Here is a 21,599-nt window from a genome sequence, read left to right as displayed (position 1 = left end):
TATACATATTAATAACATCATTAATAAATTGACCTCGAGAAATAAAAGAAATTTTATTTTTTTATTTATAAATTTGTTAAATTATTCTGTGTTATTTAGTACAACTAAACAATAATCTTTTTTCATTTATTCGTTACTTGAAGCATACCTTGTTTGGAGTATTTTTTCCGGCTGCCATGGATAAATCATAATATTGATCTACAAAGAGAAAAATAATATTGCTAATTTTTGGTTCAATTACCAAACGTGCCCTATGAAAAAACATTCACTCTCCCACTTGGTCAGAGCGCGTAAAGACAATGAATTCTCTCACACACACTTGCATAAAGATGCCGCCAGTAAACAACATGACGTTAGTGCTAACCGTTAGGAAAAGGAACGCAATATAATGTTGTATTTTAAAATATGACACTTGAAAAAATACAATACGTCAAATTTACATGAAAAAAGAGAATTTGTGAGTAATTACTGTTTTTGTAGCTTCATTAGATTATTGCAATTCTTTAAGTGAGTCGGTATTCTACTTTTAGACCCATTAATGAAACATTTTGATGGCATTTTCGAAATATATACGCCGTGAAACAGGGAGCGATAGCTTCAGTACCGTTCACGGGGGCTTCTCACCCGTAATAAGTAAAATACTGTGAAATGTCTTGAAAATTTGGTGCAAGATGAAGTATTTATTTAATTGTTAATATCCACAGATATCATAACGATAATAAGAGGCCGTACTTCTACAGATGTGTGTATTATATACATATTTTAAATTAAAAATATTGTGTAAAAGCGTTTTTAATGCGATAATCATGGATCGAAGTTTTAAAAGTGGGTTGTATGGTGTATCAATGTTTTTATTTTTTATAGTCGAATGCCTACAACAACTACAAAAAAAAATAGGCAGACTGAAAAATAATAGTCCATTAATTGGTATAAAAAAATATGAAGTCTGAGAATGACATACGAAAGGTAGTATTAAGCCGTTTTAGGGAGCTGTTTTCCAGCAAATCACCATTATGCCCTATAACCCACTCTTAACTCTTATACTTGTTTGTTGTTCAGGTTCCGCCGCGATTTATAAAGCGCCCTCTGGACATGACGGCCACGGAGCGCCAGGACCTGCAGCTGGAGTGCCAGGTGTATGGCCGGCCCGAGCCCACGGTCCGCTGGCTCAAGAACGGGGAAGTCATTACTCCCAACAACCACGACATGGCACTCGTCGGGGGGTCAGTACAATGTTACATTATAACTAGGTTTATGAAGCGCCCCCTGGATGTGATGGCCACGGAGCGCCAATTCCATTGTTTGACTAAATAATGCTGATTGTCTTTCACCTTCCTCCTCAACCAACCAACCTCTAAAAGCAGTGACGTTACAACAAGCCTAGGAGTCCAAATCACAAGACTTGAAATGGGAACCGCATATCGCGTATATCAATAGAGCCAGTTCAATAACATACTTAATCAGGAATGCCTTTCTTGGTCTAACACCGAACACAATGTTAAAAATATACAAAACATATGTGCAACCTCTCCTGGAATATGCTTTCCAAATATGAAGTTTATGTTATGCCAAGGATGTAGATATAATATTGAGGATACAGAGACGATTCATAAAAATATCAAGAGATATGAAAGTATAAAGATATGTTGTATTCGTACAAACAGTTCTCCAACCCGTCTTGGAAGGAGTTTATAAATAATTGGTTCTTTTAGATTAATCAGGGATTTATTTAATACTCCGCATATTATAATGGTGACTCGATAGTCGACCTAACTAGAAGCTGGCTAATTGGAATCTGAAACAGTAAGTTTCTCTGGGAGCCTTCCCACTGGCCACTGGCTCCATCTTGCGGACTTCCACGCAAGCTCTATGCACTGCCATCTGTGCGTGCATCTATGAAGCTCTTATTTCCCAACAAGATAGGAACCAAAATTTAAAGAATGAAGATAAAGGGTGACTTTCAAAATATTAACTGGATATTGTAGTTCCCTGGTTTCAAGAAATCTTCATCACCAACACTAATGTAATTTCCATGGACACTTGAACAAATGAACAAAACATCTTTTGCTTCTAATCCTAGGAAACACTGTCTTGCAAATAGAATAGTGGAAGCATGGAATAAACTTCCACAATATGTCATCGATGCTACAAATTGATATAAAGCAATTTAAAGCTCTTACAGTGATTTGTTTTTGGGGTATTATGCCGTGTTGCGCTACCTCCTTCTTTAGCCAATGTTTCGGACAGCATTGCAGTGTTCATCATCAGGCTGCCCGGTCGATGTGCAATGAGAATTCTATTTAAAGCTTAGTTGAATTCTCATTTGGAGAGAAGAAAGGATTGACTTATTGTTAAATTTAAATTAACTCATTACTATTAAACTTATTGGGAAATTAGTTATGAGCGTTTCAACAGAATGCTGTCTTCTCATTAACTAATAATAATAATAATAATCTTATTCCAGTTACAACCTGAGGATACAGGGTCTGATGCCTGTGGATGTTGGCATCTTCCAGTGCGTTGCCTCCAATCCTGCGGGGAACATTCAGGCATCTGCTCAGCTCACCGTACTCAGTGACGGTAAGTCTGTCTGCTGAGGTAGAGGATACTAATCCTTAAAAATTCATTTAATTTTCGGCAATCCGGGCGTTTACATTCATAGATAATAAAAACAAGGGAAATCTGCCATGAAACTTGTCTATGTCCATGCCATGTCTCCCTCTGTTTCTGTTTTCTATGGGAGATAACTTAGCCAGCATATTTTAATGATAAAATCAATGAAGTAGAAATTTTCTATTACATTTTGGAACTGTTGCCATTTTAGACGAGCAATGTTTGTGAATAACTGGCCAATTCTCTCATTTTATTCTTGGAGCGAACCTTTTTTTTTACAAATATATATAGCTCCATAGCTCGTGATGAAAATTATGTTATAAGCTGAATTATTTACAGACTTTATAGTGTTTTTATTTATTATTTTTAATTTTTGTTTTATTTCTTTCTTTTTAACCCTTTACTTTCTTCAAATCCCACAATCCTTTTTATTTCAATCCTCTCCCCATTCGGTGTTGTTTTGTGTTTATATAATTTTGCATCCGTTTTATTTTTCATATATTACCACTTATATGATTATAATTTACCACTGTTTAAAAATCTATCAAAAATGTTAAGCAGTCGAAAGTACACCATTAAAACGGCCAAAAAATATTAAAAATCCAAAAGGTTACAAGCGGAAAATGCCGAATTCCGAACCGTTAGAAAATCAATTCTTTTCCGACAATCCCGACACGTCGCAGAGCGAAAAGATTCCAAAGCGCAACATCGACCAAGCTCACAATAATAAGGCACCGTCGCACCAAAATTACGACGTGTCTGGCCAACCATTCGATGCAAAGTTTATATTGACATCGTTAAAAAGCAGCGACACGAATGACCCCAATCCGTACATGCCAAAAATAAACGGCGGCAAGCGAGAAATGTCGTCAAATGCCGACAGTTCTAGTTATAATAACAATTTAGATTCTTTATCGCTTAATGCATTTGATGAATCGTTGAGTGAAAGCGACGTGTTGGGGAAAGTCTCGCTAGCTTACACGTCCACCCCTTCGAGCATCTTGAATCTGACGCAATTTGGCTCCCTGTCCTCTCTAACAAACCATCCCCTCGCTCGTCCCACTAACGCAGGCGCCTCGGCTGACGATGACGATTCGGAGACGTCGGTGGCGGGCCGGAAGATCCCTTCGGAGCCGCTGGAGTTCACGGCACCCATCGTGAAGGCCAGGTTCGTTGCGCTCAGTTGGAGAGAGCCCATGACGACCAATGGTGACATCTTGGCTTATTCGGTCATATACAAAGTGAAGGGATCAGTGAGGTAAGTCGTAAACTTTTACATTTGTGTTGTTAATACACATTAAAAATGTTACGCTTATTTGTGAATTCTGCAATATGTGCAAAGTCACAAATTGAACCCTTTTTTATGTGAATCTTTAAAATGTATAAAGCTTATACAAGGTGTCTGGAAACTCCTAGTACAAGCGAGAAACTGGTGAATCTACATCACTTTTGGAGTCGATTTTGCACTATAACTTTTTTGGTTTGAGCTTTTCTTTTCAAGTAAATCGAGTCCGAGTTTAAATTACGAAAAATTGGGCTTAATCTCAGCTGTTTAATGTCTTTTAAAATGCGTCAAATGCAAGTATTTTTAACCCTTTATTTGCTGAAAAAAAGATTGAAAAACAGTGGTATTTTTGGGTTCTCTGTGTGTTGCAGATTCACCAGTTTCCCGCTTGTAATACGAGTTTCCGGATGAAGATGTGAAGAGAAAACAATGCTTTATCAATTCCTTTGTCCACGTTCCATGTCCTAACAAGCCTAACATCCTAAGTGTCTCGCAGAATGTTTATTTTGTGAATTTTTTTAGATAAAAAATAACGACGTAATTTTTGCTACATGGTTTTTTCATAAATTTTGGATTTTTTAGGGAGCGAATAACAAATACCACAAGAGGCGACGTCTATAAGATGAGCATCCCGTCACTCCAACCCAACACGGCCTACCACTTTAGGGCGCTGGCCTACAACCGAAACGGGGCTGGCCTCAGCACTCAGGTGCTGGAGATCAGCACCCAGTCGGAGGAGCTGTCCCTGGGGGCGCCGCGCGACCTCAGAGTCACATCTGCGGGGCCCACTGCGCTGCAGGTGTCGTGGGCCGCCCCGCAACCAGTTCCGGGGGCCAAGGTGACTCTCGACAAGTATGAGCTGCTGTGGGCCGAGGTAATTATTACATTGTTGATAGCAAAAATTGCAATATTGAACAAGGCTGGCCTGGTAGAAAGATTGCTAGATGACAGAACAGATTTGCAGAGCCAGATTGAGGAAGAGACGAACTAGATCTCATTCATACTCTTCTTTTATTCCTTACAAAAAATTAAAACCCTTTATACATATAAAGTAAAAATAAAAGTGCTCCCATTAGAGAACCTTGGGGGACTCCATAAAATCACATAAAAGTTAACAATTTAAATATAGACAAGAATGGGGGTTTAAACGCTAACTAAGTGTAGGTGTGTTGGCCATGTGGAATGATTGCCATGACATGACACCAAAAATCATCAGATTGCAGAGGCAGATTAAGGAAGAGGTGAATTGAATTTAGAGCAGGATGGTAAATCTGAGGTCTGATGAACTTTTGTGGAGAAGGCCAACCTTCTCCAATTGTGAAAGCTGGTGAGTTTTTTGTTCAGAAAATAAAGATTGAAAGTATGTTTTCAAAACCCACTTTTTTGCAGCAATTAAAATTTTCGAGGGATCTTAGAAAACCTTCATGCAAAATTTTTTTATGAACTAGAAAATGTTACGGCTAAAATAATATAATTGTAGTTATCGTGGTGTATAAATGAAAGATCTCTCCAACTCAGGTATAGTGTTTATTGATAAGTTGAAAGCTGATTTACAATCACAATATTTCACGTTTATTTTTGCACAAATACTATGGAATGTTCGCGAAACTAGGTCGTAGTACTCGTAGGTAGCAGCTGTTGACGATAGTAAATACTGAATACTAATAATATGCTCGCTGCGTCGGGCTTATTTATATTGTTCGGTCGGTGGCAACAGCAGGTAGTTAAATGGCAACTAAATCGAGGCCACTCGCTCGGTCTGGCCCTTTCCCGAAGTTTCGGCGGCGTGGCAATTATGCCTAGGCGGTAGACTCGAACCTTAATGTGAAAGACCGACTTGCGATATTATTGTCGTCGTTAGACAAGTAGGTGCTTGTAGTACGTAGGTTGCTCTGTTTTGACGAGTACGTACCTAAGTAGCAAGTACGTACCTAAGTAGCGTCGAGCTGCTTATTATTAATGAATTAATCTGGATTCTTCTGCTACATAATTATATACTTCTAAACAAACAAACATACTCTACACCACAATGTACACATCTGCCCTAACGACGGACACTGTAAGGCTGTCTAACTTAATTGTTAATTTCTATTATTCTAGTCTGACTCTCCAGAAGAGCGCTCCGTCATCACCTCGGAGCTGACGCACCGCTTGACTGATTTGCGCCCCTTCACGGAGTATGCCGTGCGTGTGGTGGCCCACTCGGCCGGCTCGGTCCCCCAGCCTGGTGACGGCAGCAGTCCGGGCGGCAGCGGCAGCCCCTCGGAGCAGTTGTTTGTTCGGACGCCGGGGGACGCACCCAGTAGTGCGCCACTCAACCTGACGCTGCAGCCGCAGACCAGCTCGGTAAGCTTAGTTTTTGCCTTATTGAGCCTATATGTCCACTTATCAATTTTATTTCTTTATGTTTATATTACTTCCACAGTATTTTTTATATGGCAGATAGAGTATTGCACTCATCACTCCATTTTGCTGAAATAAACCATATTTATTTCCTTATATGTAAAAAGTTGAAAAAGGGGGACTCCAGAAAATCACATAAAAGGTCACAATTTAAATATAAGCAAGATTGATGATACAATCACTAAAATTAACAGATTAGTGAAATAGTCAAGAATTTGGATAGAATCACGAAACAGGATCATAATTCAAAAGTGGACAAGAATTGGTTAGAAATAAAAAAAAAAATGTGCTAGAATCACAGAAATTGACAGAATGGAAAAAGGGCCTTAATGACTATAAAATGACACCTGTCAACTAATACAAATTGGTAATATTCCAGACGGTCCTGGTGATCTGGGAAGCGCCTCCGCCTGAGTCCCGCAACGGAGACATCACGGGCTACAAGGTGCGCTACCGGCCCCACGCCGGGCGCTCTAAGACACAGCTGCTTACCACGCCTGCAGACATCCGCAGCGTCACCCTCAACAACCTGGACCGCATGGCCACCTATCAGGTATTGATCTGGGACTCTCTTTCAAGTATCCAGGAGTAGATGGTCTCATCTGGAGCCCGGTAATCCCCCATTAAGACCAAGTGTTATAAACACTTTGACGTTGACTACACATTTGACGTTCTTCAAATAAGCCACCATGGCCAGTTTAAATTTTTTGACATATGCAACTTCATATAACTGTCCACGTTTAACATCGACACTCGGCTCGTCAGTGTTCAAATTTTAATTTTGATTGATTGACCAGCTGTTGTATATTGACCATTATATTTTTTTGTATAATTGCAGGTGCGTGTTTGTGCTTTCAACGTGAACGGCACGGGACCATTTACGGAGTGGCAAAGTGTGGACACGCTGCAGAACGACCTGGATGAGAGTCAAGTTCCCGCAGAACCCAGTCCTCTAAAGCGTAAGCATAATTTTCAAAAAAATTTCATAATTCATTACACTTAGGGGGTATGTCAACACCTCTAAACAAACTGTCAAATAATGCTACTCGTTAAGTAGTATTACCACAAGAATGTCTGCTTGAGGAGTTCAGTCACAAAACAATCACAAAACAATCACAAAACAATCACAGTACACTTTTATGGGGTAATTACCATGAAACCACAAATACGATAAAACAATATTTATCTTCGCAACAAAGAACACCAACCAGCTTCGAAAACAATCCTTTTCTTTTTTCCCGCTCAAAACAAAACAACTTGAATTTTCACTTTTTTCTGTTCCATTTTTCAAATATGTATGTATTTAGTATCAAAATAAATAGCATGTAATGGTTAGGAAAGGTAGGTACTGTGAGTAAATAGCGTGTCAGTAGGAACCAAACATATTTTTAATTCAAAATCCAACAAATGTCCTTGTTAATTTTGCAGCTCAAGCGGGTTCCGACTCCATCTATGTGTCATGGGCCCCGCCACTACGCAACCAGAACACTCGTGTGCGCGGTTACATCCTGACGTGGGGCAAGGGAGTACCGGACATGTTCTTTCACAGCGTGGGCGAACTCATAAGGCAACACACCATCACGGATCTGGGTGAGGAATTACATACAAACATCTTATTCGGTTTATAATCTATGCATAATTAGAGCTGTTATATCCAAACATTCCCATAAACATATCGACAAGCTTATCTATACAGTGTTTGGAATCTGAAGACGTTGTGAATACAAAGAATCATTATAAAAAAAAGAAAACATTCCCTTTTGCAACGATGCAGGACTTGACAAACCATACCCGATCTAACACATTATTGTTTATATAATCAATCAATCTTGCATCAAGTAATTCAAGCTGTAAAATTGACTGTTTTAACTCCTTTTTGACCTTTTGGCATTTAATCTGTATGTAAATTTGTTTGAGTGTTCCGTTTCCATTTTCGAAAATCTGCTGCATCCACTTTATTATTCAAGCAAGCCTTACTTTGACAAGATGGCTAACTTTGACTAAGGTCCAGTAAAGATTCTTTTTTCAAATGTGAAATCGTTGTGTTTATTTGGACTTTCTTATTAGCATTTTTTCAATATTATGGTACTTATCTACCTGCCTGAAGAAAGTTTTTAAAGACAATTTTCATTGAGATAGCTATGTTTTTCTAAATTCAAATAGGAATTGTACAGATTTTATTTTATTTTCAGATTCCTATTCGAAATTTAAAAAATGTTATGTGAAATAATAATATATTGTTTATAATTTAGTAAGTAGGTATTTAAGTACCTACTTGCAAATCTTTGGCGTTGGGGAAATTTTGGTTTTGATTTATTAAATAAGAGAAAATTACAAAACACTTTCTTGAACGCAAGGTCCACTGTTTGCAGAACTATGTACTATTTTAACATACAAAGTGTTTTCTTTAAAGACCACAATACTCCCAAATGAGATTCCTGAAAGAGGAAGCCTGTACCTTTTTTTTATAGATTTTTTTTTTGTAAAGGATAAGTTTAGTGTTTAACATGTGTATTATCTTCCAGAACCAAATTCCGAGTACGTTATTACATTACGCGCCAGCAACAACGTGGGCGAAGGCCCGCCCGTGTACGCAAATGTCCGAACTCGCGACCCGGGCGACTCAGATGGCGACCTGGACCCCGGGGAGGAGGAGGGGGACGATGAGGAGGGGTCGGAGGGGGTGGGGGTGCGCGCGCAGGGCCCGCAGCTCATCCCGCCCGTCGGCGTAAAGGCCGATGTGCTCAGCGGGAACACGGCCGTCGTGTACTGGACGGACACCACGCTGACCAAATCACAAGTAATTATTAATGCTATCCTTCCTGTACCTAGTCCTTGTCCTTAACCTTTTGAACGCGTTAATTTGCTCCGTTTTATCTATACCCGTACGCGGTACATATTTTCAAATACCTATGCACGCAATTAAATGTCAAATTATAGCATTCTGGCATGATTTATTGGACTATATAGACAGAACAGATTATTCTCCACAGTATGATAACAAATTCTCGTGTGTCAACACTTTTAGATGTTTATAAAAACAAAATCATAAAATTTCATACAAAGACGTACCGCATCTTTTGAATGTGGTCCCGCCATTCACTCGGCGTGTGTGTACTTAGGCCACTGCGTTGATAGACACAAGTGGAACACCATGAGCACTTATCATTTTTTGTTATGAAAACTTTTTCTAAAACTGAACACTTAAATTTTATGTCACTTAATATAATAACAAAATTGTAAACTATAGCACTCGAAGGCGCAAAGAGGCTCACTTGATTATCGATGTTTTTTAATGAAAAACAATTTTATTTATGAAAAATTCTTGTAGATGTCAGCATCGTGATAGTTCTACGAATATTCAAGCGAGCGGGAAATAAATTTATGTCAAAAGACCGCTGGAATATCGGCATTCAAAGTTTCCATATCAACTGTTGATACAGCCGCGTGTGAGTATGGACTTTTTGCACAACAGTTGATACGGCCGCGTGCAAAGAGTTAACATGCAATTGGTATGTAAAATTAGACTTTAACATATAGGTCAGTCAGTCAGGATACATCCTGACCGGAGGGAGACATGGTAAAAACGGCAACCTTAAGCCAAGAACTTGGATGGCAGATTAGATGTTAAACTGGACAGTGATCAGGACTGAACGGATATCTGAAGCAGGGTACTCACCTAACCGTGTAACATGTAACGTATCTGATACTGTATCAAGTGGGTACGTAGGCGCGAGCCTACTGCGAGCCGCTCGCGGGTGGAGCGCAGTGTGCTCGCAGCGACCCGCCGACGGTGGTTTCACTCCGAGCACCATAGCGAGCACTAAAGGCGGATCCGGGAGGTCGTAGCTGGATACGCGGTTACCGTGGACGAGCCGTACCCACTTGCAGATTGATACAATATCAGATACGTTACATGCTACACTCTTGGTGAGTACCCTGCTTGATAGGGAACCGTCACTGCAACCCCATATATTAGATTATATGACCACGTAACTCTGGCGAGAATCAATCACGAGACCCGCAGTTTGGAAAACTCTGAATGAGTTTTAAATATCAAATTTAATAACCTAACTTAGGGTCTAAAGCCAGTTTGCTATAGTCTAGCATCGTCTCTAATGAAGCGCAGTGCGGGAGGCGAGTGCGGCGTGGAGAGTCACCAATGAAAACTAGCGAACTATTAAATCACGCCCTTTCTGCACATGACAAGAGACATGCATCTGTGTTCGTTCTTTTGCTCTTGGTCTAACCATGTATTAGTCCCAGACAGAGATCCTACGTTTGTGCATCATCAGTAAAAAATCTTCCTTCTCATACATTTTGTATGAAAACGAAAAAGACAAGATACTAGAACTATGTTGTCGCATACTACTCTGGGACTGCCTTAGTGGCTAAGCATATAGTAAAAAATTATGTACTCAATTTGGAGTTTTTTCAATATACTTACCATGGAAATGTAATTTAATTTCAGCAGGTGACAGACCAGAGGTTCTACGTGGTGCGATACAGCTCGATCGGCGCTCAGCGGCACAAATATTTCAACACCACGCACCTCAACTGCATGATTGACGACCTCAAGCCGTTCACGCAGTACGAGTTCACCGTTAAGATGGTTAAAGGTAAATAATTCCATCCTCTTTAATGATCAAAATACCTTTCCAACGGATCTTTAATGGTGCATTGTAGGTCTAGTCCTTATCAAGTAGTCATGAAGCCATCTTCACTCAGTTTATAATATTTTCGCCTTACTTTTTACACACAACTTAGGTAATCTCTCATTCACTGAAGATATTAAGTTTTAATGTAGTTGTGCACAACATCAAAGTAAATAAAATAAGATGTTGACTCTATTTGACAATGATCTTATACGTTTTTTGTTTTGTTTCATTCTTCAGCTTTATTCTACATCGATAACAACATAAAGTATTATTCCAAACCTCTCCCGAACTATCCAATTGAAAAACAACCATTGTTCCACACACTACAAGCGTGTAAAATGAAAAACTGACATATGTTTATGTCACCATCTCTGTAAAACATATAATATTCATCGTATTGTCTCCCTCAGGGTCATGACCTAAGCGTCCCTAGGCTTTCTTCGGTACATAATTTTTACTTCGACGAAAAATATACATAGTGACATCGTTTATTCTATGGCGCGCAGAATATTCTATAGGGACAGAAGATGCCAAAGTGGACATTCTTTAAATTGACCCAGCGAATTGTGTGGACTTGTGAATAAAAGCTTCTATTAGAGACAGCAGATGTCACTACTCGTCACTCGCCGCCGCCGCTTGCAGCTCTGCTGTTTCGTGGTACATTTAAAAAAAATTAAGAATAAGGCCAGTTCTTTTGATGCACATAGTTGATTATTATTGTTGTCTTATAATTTTGGGGGGTCAAACACCAATTGACCTAAGGGAAGAACCGCCACTGGTCTCTACCATTCACTTTATGCCATAAACATACTAGCATATCTGTTGTGTATCCGTGGTTTTCTCACAAACTCTCTTAATCAATAAAACTCCGGCTTTCTCAAAACACTTTGCCTTTTATTGTGATAGATTCACAATTGCTCTGATATATTAATTAGCAGGCGGTTGGAATAATCTGGACCCTGACCTGAGATTCTCACCTTATTTATTATTGTAATATTCTCGACAACTAACGCCATCTATGGGTAACCTAACGGACTAACCTAGTGCCATCTCATGGTGAGCTCATATACTAATATCAAGTACATTGCAATATCTACTCGAACACTGAAATGTTTTTGACAATGTCCAAACTGGTCGTGATACTAAACCAAAGGGCATAATCTCTTACTTATCACCTTAGCTAAAACTACTTTTGGCCAAAGAAATTTTAGATACTTACAATGCACTTCCTCTGGCCATTAGATAAATCAGACACCTGGTCTTGGATCATCAGCCGAGACAAACAGCAAACGATTTTAAAAAAAAACTTATTTATAAACATGTTTGTAAGAAACATTTCATATGCGTTTATAAGAATGTTCAGTGTAATATTTAAATTGAAAAAACTTTACATAATAATTATAATTTGATAATATTTAAATGAGCAACTTTAAAAGGCTTGTACTAAATTCTGGAAGTATCGATACTTCCAGAATTTATCTTTTGCTAGGCCCCTGTGATCCTAAGCCCCCGAACGGTTGTTTCTAAATGTGTCTGAACAGTTTTTTTAAATATTTTAAATTTTTTATTTGTGTGATGTTCGTCAATGCACGTAATAATTAGATTGAGCATAGACAACAGGACTACATAGATATAGGGAAAATTGTTTGTGGGAAGTATTTTGCTTTATTTGTTTAAGCATTTTTTAGGCTTCCTATCGAAATCTATCGGTGTTCATATCAAGCTGTGCATTTTCGTACAAATTTTACCTCGTTAATTAATTACGTGCATTATCTTTCAGGAAACCGGGAGTCTCCTTGGTCCATGGTGGTGGTGAACAGCACCCTGGAGGCGGCCCCCGGCTCGGGCCCCCGCGAGGTGCGCGTGGTCCCGGGGCCCTCCCCCTTCTCCATCACCCTGCACTGGCTGCCACCAAATAAGGCCAACGGGGCCATCACGGGTAATCCATCTTGCCTTATCAACATAATAATTTCAGTGATTGATTTGCGTTGTTCCTGCTTGAAATTATTTACGCTCAATGAACCCAAAGTTGCTTTTAAATTTGAATATCATTTTCAAAACTGAAGAGTAATCAGACAAGCGATAAAGTAGGTATTTACATACCTTTTTATTTGAAACCGCACAAGAGTCCCAACTGTTCCCAACCATCTGGAGCCGTTGAGACTATGGCATTCCCAATCGGGGTATGTTGTGAGGCTAAATGTAATGGGGAGGGGAAGGAGATAGAAGAGAAAGGTGGGGAAGTACCTGGCTATTCAGATCTGGTCACCAAACACAATGGCCAAAGCCTTTTCAAGCAATGTTTCAATTCTGAATGGTGGTCTTACACCAGGGCGATACTGAGAGTGTCTTCCACTCTGGAAGGTGCCGCAAATATACTCTATATTATTTAAATGAGTAATTTGTGAAATTTATCAAATAAATTTTACTTGTGCACTCCGGGATTTGAGCCCCCGACATCCAGCTTGCGAGTCGAGAGCCTTACCCGTCCTATAATATTTTAATTGAAAATTATTTTTAAGATTATTCTTAAGACACTGTCTAGATTGCATTTAGTTTGAATCTTGCGATCATACATAAAGATAGTTGCCAGTAAAAATATGCAGTGAGAAAATTTAAGACAATGTTGGTAGTTCTTATTCGAAGTATGATGCAGTTAAGATATGACCGAAGGAGATAGGGTCCCATTAGCTCAGTTGGTAGAGTGGAACCCCGCAAGGGTCCTGGGTTCGAGTCATAGATGTGACTGATTTTTCGGTTTCGGATTTTCGTTTAGGAATCGCTAATATTGTCTTCAATAATTAAATATTTCAATTTGAGGTTTTACTCAATAAGTCATTCCAAAAAATAGAAATTAGTATTTTTAGTTAGTAGAAATATATTGTGTTATTGTTCTGTCAGTCAGCCTATCAGTAAGCTGTCAACAACAGCTGTAAATACACAAATATTTAAACCGTAACGTTGCGTGTCACCTTGGTAGAGGAAAAACGTTTTCTAGTCTGTTTTAAAATCTATGTACACTCTTCATTCAACTCCCTTTTAAAATCCTATTTTTATGTAGAAATAATTTTCCCGAAATGAGTTTTATTAAACTTTTGCTTTGTCCACTTTTCAGGTTACGTGATCTTGTACACGACGGACCGCACAAAGCGTGATCGGGACTGGGTGGTGCAGGGCTTGGTGGGGGGGGGCACCTCGGCCACCGTGAGGCCCCTGCAGCCCAACACGTCCTACCACTTCAAGGTGCAGGCCCGCAACGCTCAGGGCTACGGACCCTTCAGTCACGATGTTACCTTCACCACTATACCAGGTAAATAAATGACTTCTTACTGACCTGACCATGACTCACAAACCCACATGCACAACTTTTGAAATACCTAAATTTGAATGTTAGAGAAATAATCATACTGAATGCTATTAATGTTATTACAAGGGTAGATAAAACATTGAATGTTATAGAAATAATCGTATTAAATACTGAAGTGATGGACCTTTAGAAATGTATCGTGGACGGGTTTGCGTGTCCGGAGTAAATTCAAATATTCCTTACTTAAGCCGTGTTTGACTGCCAGATCTGAATAGCCAGGTCCTTCCCAACCTTCTTCTTCCCCATTTCCTTCTCTTCCTCACCCTCTACAGGCTCACAATACAGTAGAACCTCGTTAATTCGAAATCCAGCGGACATCAAAAATCAAATTTCGAATTAACGAATTCCCACGTAATTCGAAATTTAATGAAAAAAAAAAAAAAAAAAGATGGCGAAAATCGAGTTCTTTGGCCGCCCCTTCAAATTCGGGTGGTATCTTTGGAGTAAATTCGTATTAATATGAATTATTCCCGTTTAAATCGAATTTTTGCAACCGATTTTCGCCGCGATCGGCTCTCCAAGTTCAGTTATTTTAAGCAAATTCATAAAAAGTACCACACTTTTCCGCGTAAATCAAATTTTCGCGGCCGATTAACGTCGCGGCCAGCCCTTTAAACTCGAATATTCAAAAAATACGATATATTTATGCGTAAACCGAAATTTCGCGGCCGATTTCGGTCACAGCCGACCCTTTAAATTCAGATAATTTAAGTAAATTTCGTAAAAATCCCTCATATTTCCGTGTGAATCGAAATTTTGCGGCTGATTTCCGTCGCGCCGGATCTTTTAGCTCAGATATTCTAAGTAAATTTAGTAAAAATGCGATATATTTACGCGTAAATTTAAATTTCGCGGCAGACCCTTTAAATTCAGATATTTATAATAAATTCGTAAAAATACGATATATTTATGCGTAAACCGAAATCGGCCGTGGCCTGCTCTTCACATTGAGATATTCGTAAAAATATGATATATTTAGGCGTAAATCGAAATTTCACAGCCGATATCCGTGGCGCCGGATCTGTGAAATTCAGATATTCGAAATAAATTGCTAAAAATGCGATATATTTACGCGTAAATCGAAATTTCGGGGCCCTTCAAACTCGGATATTCGAAATAAATTGGAAAAAATACGACATTCCAGTGTAAATCGATTCCGATTTACAAAATAATAATACTAATTAGGGCGATGTATAACCACGTAAAAATACACTTTTCGGCGGTTTACCGTCATGGCTGTCTTTAAGATTCAGATTTACGAAATTTTGTGATTTATTTTCGCAAAAATCGAAGTTTTTCGAATTACACGAACAAATTTTCGTGTGGGGACAAAAATAAATTTCGAATTACGAATTAACGAATTTCGAATTAAAAACCATTTTGTATGAAAAAAATTTTCTGTGGATATTTTTTTGTCGAAAATTTTGAATTTGCGCGTTTTTTCGAATAATCGGGGTTCGAATTAACGGGGTTCTACTGTATACCCCAAATGGGGTTGCCATGGTTTAGATTTTTTTCAAATTAAACCTAAAAAATTCCAACTTTGGATTTGATTTACTCGAAAGACGAAAGCTCAAACAAAAAAATGTTATACTACAAAATTGACTGCAAATGTGATGTATATTCACTAATTTCTCGTTTGTACTATGAGTTTCCGGACACCGTGTGTATACAGTAAACCTACTTGTAAGGTACACTTTACCTAGAAAAACCATATAAGGGAGTTTCATCTTACTTTAAAATCTTCCTACTGAACTGACTGACTTACTGACTAACTGATCTGTGCATCCTTTTAAAAATATTATGATTTGATCAATTTTTATCGCACTTTTAGTTGAGTAAATTTTTTGTGCATGTTTAACTCTGTGGCGTAAGGAAGAAGGGGGCAGGCATTCTAACAATACAATAAAATAATTAATAATTTGATCTCTCTGATTGTTTAATTTTGAATTGACACCTTGTTCCTTACATCCTCCTTGATGCACAATGAATTACAGTAAAATTTAAATTTTTTTAAATATGTAATTTTAATTTCATTACATTTATTTCTGACAAGTAGTGTGATACAGGGGAATCATTTTTAAGAGGACATGTTTGAATGTATTTGTGCACACAGTTTAGTGCAGAACTCGTTTTTAACCTTTCCTTATTTGTGGTGTGTATTTACTACACATTGCTTCTAATAACTTTGATAACTCTATAAATATAATAAATTCTGGGTTCAGATTTTAGGTATTCCTCCGTTATACATTTATACACTGATTTAAAAAATAATATTTTACATAGCTTTCAAATTCAATTAAAAATCAGAGATTTTTGTTAAAAATCGGGAACAAATACACCAATACAATCAACCGTGTGATACTAATACGCGAAGTGTGTGCGAGGAAATGACACGCTATTGATGTCCCGCTTTAATTCGCTATGCGGGAACATGAGACATCCACACATCTGCAGTTGTATTTTGATTTAGACCATCGATACCTACGACTGCATAGCTGTGTTTGTGCCAGCCGCCAGCCGCCAGCCGCTAGCCAGTTGGCCGCGAACCGTCGTTAGATGTGGACCTCTCGCACATTTCTTTAGCGTCTGCCGATGGTTTTTTCATGTTTACAGCAATTAAATTACAATTATTATCACTTTTGATATAAAATATAATAAACATAATCGATTAGCTATGAATATTCATATTTTTACGATATTAAATCGCTTATTTTGAGATGTGTATTGACTACACAGCACCGGAATGCGTGGATCCACCTATCGCAGTCATCTTGCAATACCCCGCAAATGCCCAAAGATACTGGGTGCATAGCAACATTTATTGCATATGCTTGACTCAAGTATTTGGTCCACTTGTTCTTGTCATGTCTTCCTCGGGCATCACTGACTTGGTCTACCATTCACATTCACCCCATATATTGTATTCTCCTTACATTCCTTTCTTTGTTCATTTGTGTTAATATACATGTATTTTTTTAAATTTATTTATTGTTTATTGTATTTTTTTCCGATTGTTTCTGGCTTTCACCCTTCAAGGGTGTTCTTGGCCATCATTTTAAATTATGGAGAAAGGGAGGGTGAATTTAAATATACATATATATTTTTTTAAATGGGCATATTTGGAAGATTGGAGTTGAATTCAGTTGAGTTATTATTTTTTTTATCCATCCTGTACACCACTACACAAGCAAGAGTCTCTTTAAAATGTTTTATTTACATGTACCAACATATTTCATTTGAGTTTTTATTATTATTTTCCTTTTTTCTATTAGGAAATGGTTTTGAGGAAGCCGATACAATACTCTCTGGAAAAGGTAAATATTATAACATTTTTTTAATAAATTTGTAACTTTTTTACTATCAATTTTACTTTGTTTTAATATCAGAGCTTTTTTGCATGATTGTCGTAGATTTATTGTTTCTATTTGATTTTATCTCAGGCCTCTGGAATATTCTGTCAGAATTTGTTTGTATTTCCGTTTTGCAATACAATCCTAATACATGGAATATTTCTGAATGTACCCGAAAAATCAAAAACTGTTTTTGAAAAGCGATTATAAAATACACTTTCAAATTTTATAAAAATAAACAATTTTTTTTTTAAATATTAACATTTTGAACGCAAACATTATTTATGAATCGCTAATATTATCTTCAATCATTAAATATTAAAATTTGAGGTTTTAATCATTAAGTTATTGAAAAAAATAAAATATTCATCCTAGACTTGCAGAAAAAGTCAATAGATGTTACACATTAAAATTAAAATATTTATATTTATCTAAGACACTGTCTAGATTGCATTTAGTTTGAGTTGAATCCTGCAATCATACATAAAGATAGCAGCCAATAAAAAAGTGCAGTGAGAAAATGAAGGCAATGTCGGTAGTTCTTATTCAAAGTATGATACAGTTAAATATGACCGAAGGAGATAGGGTTCCATTAGCTCAGTTGGTAGAGCGGTGCCCCGGCAAGGCGAGGCTCCTGGGTTCGAGTCCTAGATGTGACCGCATCTTTTTCTGTTTCAGATTTTCATTTAGGAATCGCTAATATTGTCTTCAATAATTAAAGTAAACATAAAAATTTTAAAAATGGCCCACCATACGTTTTCTTGTCTGAACACTGAACTAAAATTACTGTTAATAAAAAAATAAAATAAACAAACACATTTTTATAAAAATAATGAATCAAAAATTTCATAAATTTTATAAAATTGATTTCATGGATATGCACATTTTAATTCTTCTGTGGTTAACTTCTAGATTTGAATATAAAGCGTGGTGTTTTCTCTTTCTGACTGCCTGAGGGGTTAGTGACCAGGGGACACCGCCTCCTGCACAATTGTTGAAAATTCTTCTCCCAAAATACACATTCAAAGGCAGATATTATATATTATATGACCGGTAACTGAATAACACAGAAACGAAAGAAGTTAGTTTAGGTTATGTTAGTTGTTTGTTCGTCAGTTTGTTCATTCTTTTTCTTCACTTCTTTTTTTTTGTTTTCGTTAGCAGTAATATTAGTCCATTATGAACCATTTATTTATTTATTGCATCTCACTATATATAAATCATGTTTTTTCTCATACAAATCAACCTCACTTAGGACTAAGCCTGTATCGAGGTTAAAAATTTACATTTGAGTGAAGCAAACATAGAGTAATCACAAACATAAAGTAATTCTACATACAAACACAAAATATTTCAAAAAGAAAGAAAAAATATGTATTTGATGAGTTACCAGATGGGTAATTTGATAGTACAGTAGAACCTCGTTAATTCGAAATCCAGCGGACATCAAAAATTAAATTTCGAATTAATGAATTACCACGTAATTCAAAATTTAATGAACAAAAAAAAAAAAAACACGCCGAAAATCGAGTTCCTCGGCCGCCCCTTCAAATTCTGGTGGTATCTTTGGAGTAAATTCGTATTAATACCAATTATTCCCGCTTAAATCGAATTTTTGCAGCAGATTTCCGCCGCGATCGGCCCTTCAAGTTCAGTTATTCTAAAGACATTCATAAAAATACCACACATTTCCGTGTAAATCAAATTTTTGCGGCCGATTAAACTCAGATATTCGAAAAATACGATATATTTATGCGTAAACCGAAATTTCGTGGCCAATTTCGGCCGCGGCCTACTCTTCACATTGAGATATTCGTAAAAATACGATATATTTAGGCGTAAATCGAAATTTCACGGCCGATATCCGTAGCGCCGGATCTGTGAAATTCAGATATTCGAAATAAATTGGTAAAAATGCGATATATTTAAGCGTAAATCGAATTTTCGCGGCCGATTTCGGTTGCAGACGACCCTTTAAATTCAGATATTTTAAGTAAATTTCGTAAAAATACATAATATTTCCGCGTGAATCGAAATTAATTATGAATTATCGGGGTTCGAATTAACGGGGTTCTACTGTATGTACTATATTGTAACAATATTTGAACCATAACTATTTATCAATCATTATTCCCAAGAAGAAAGAAGTAGACAGGGGGGTATAACTCAGAACGAAAATTGGAACCGAAATATTGTGACGTCATATGATTGCCTAACTATATCCACCAATGAAAAACTCTGAAAGTCTATGGAATAAACTTTCAGAGTTTTTCATTGGTGTATAGTATAATAAGTAGGCTCCGAATGAGAATTGTACTGTTTATATATTGGCATATCTATGGTTTTTCAGGACCAATTTGTTTCATACAAAAAGCCCGAAAATATTGATCTAGTGAGTGGGGTTTATTTATGCAATTAGATAATAAAGACAGCTAGCGTGACATTCAGTTTTTAGCAAATAGGATTTATATAAAATCTTATTATTTAAGAAAGGACTAACTAACTAACCATCACGCCGTTTCCCCACAGGGGTAGGCAGAGAGGACGGACCGCCAAACAACTCGGTCTTGGCACACACTTCTTGCCTCATTCACATTCATACATCGTCTCATACATACTCTTCTATTATTTTGACTCTTGACATGGCCCAACTCAAGTATCTGATTCACTTGATCGTGCCATGTCTTCCTCGGGCAACCCCGACTTCTGCTACCATTCGCATTTGCATCATATATCCTCCTTACACTCCTATCTTCGCTCATTCGCTCTACATGCCCTAACCATCTAAACGTCCCTTTCTCAATCTTACTCATTACGCATCAGCCTTGCACTCTTTGCGGATCTCCACATTCCTCACACGATCAAACATGGTTTACCACACATACGCCTCAGGGATCTCATTTCAACAGCATTCAGTCTACTTTCATCCTTTCTTTGCCAGTTCCATGCCTCACTTCCATACATCAAGGTAGGTACCAGCACTCCATTGTGGACTGCTAACTTCGCTTCTTTGGAATTAAAGTTTTAAGAAAGGACAAGCATGAAAAAATATTAAGACAATCGTCTGTCAATACAAACATCTTAACTAACTTTTTTAATTTAACTAAGGAATTGGTAGACTTAATATGATTTGGAAGAATATTAAACATAAGTCGTGCTTGATATAAATAGTTTCTTTGACCAAAAGAAGTTTTAGTATGTACCGCTACAAACTTCAATGTAGCCATTGAACCATTATGTTTACAGAGTCGTATAAAAAAAACCTTGTCAATATACGGTGACTAAAAACTCGTAGTACATGCGGGAAACTGGTGAATTCGTAGTATTACTTCTTTGGCATTGTATATTTTGTTTGTACAAACTTGTTAATGATGATTGTTTCATTCCAGAAGCGCGCCACGGCTACTCCATGATCGTGTACATCAGCGTGGGCTTGGTGGTCCTGCTACTCCTTGTGACTGGCGTGGTTGCCACAGTGATCTGCTGCCGGCGAGGGAGCGCCGAACCTGCGCCCAGCCCCGACTCGCGCGCCAAGACCACCTATCAGAAGTCCAGTGCGTCAAACATCAAGCCGCCCGACCTGTGGATCCACCACGACCAGATGGAGCTCAAACAGATGGACAAGTCGCATCACAGTACGTCCGGTGAGCTTGTATTACATAGATCATTGGCGCAGAACTCTATGTGTGGTCAAATCAATAACTCAACTGTATTGGATCAATAGGCTTAAATGTCAAAAATTTAATATTGATTTCCTGATCACGGTTGTGTTCATTAGGCGTTTTAACAGCCAAGCCGATATTAACATAGTCCCAGAACTCTATGTATGGTCAAATCAATAACTTAACAGTATTAGATCAATAGGCCTAACTGTCAAAAATTCAATATCCATTTCCTGATCACGGTTGCGTTCATTAGGC

General features: G+C 37.8%; 1 protein-coding gene across 1 annotated transcript in view; it reads left to right on the top strand.

Annotated features, from left to right (window-relative positions):
- fra (neogenin protein frazzled) overlaps positions 1-21,599 on the top strand; it is a 255,958-nt gene that overhangs the window by 217,637 nt on the left and 16,722 nt on the right. The window contains exons 9-22 of the mRNA XM_089647815.1: positions 1,060-1,223; positions 2,465-2,580; positions 3,172-3,871; positions 4,481-4,772; positions 5,999-6,244; positions 6,681-6,854; positions 7,140-7,260; positions 7,730-7,891; positions 8,827-9,101; positions 10,773-10,920; positions 12,740-12,898; positions 14,075-14,269; positions 17,602-17,643; positions 21,069-21,323. Coding sequence (XP_089503941.1) covers positions 1,060-1,223; positions 2,465-2,580; positions 3,172-3,871; positions 4,481-4,772; positions 5,999-6,244; positions 6,681-6,854; positions 7,140-7,260; positions 7,730-7,891; positions 8,827-9,101; positions 10,773-10,920; positions 12,740-12,898; positions 14,075-14,269; positions 17,602-17,643; positions 21,069-21,323 — 3,049 coding nt within the window. The remainder of the gene's footprint in view (positions 1-1,059; positions 1,224-2,464; positions 2,581-3,171; positions 3,872-4,480; positions 4,773-5,998; positions 6,245-6,680; positions 6,855-7,139; positions 7,261-7,729; positions 7,892-8,826; positions 9,102-10,772; positions 10,921-12,739; positions 12,899-14,074; positions 14,270-17,601; positions 17,644-21,068; positions 21,324-21,599) is intronic.

The sequence above is a fragment of the Hesperophylax consimilis genome, chromosome 27 (genome assembly GCF_061612785.1).
Source record: "Hesperophylax consimilis isolate HC1 chromosome 27, BYU_Hcon_1.0, whole genome shotgun sequence".
Classification (NCBI taxonomy): domain Eukaryota; kingdom Metazoa; phylum Arthropoda; class Insecta; order Trichoptera; family Limnephilidae; genus Hesperophylax; species Hesperophylax consimilis.
Note: the sequence above shows the minus strand (reverse complement) of the source record. Positions and strands in the feature narration are given on the sequence as shown.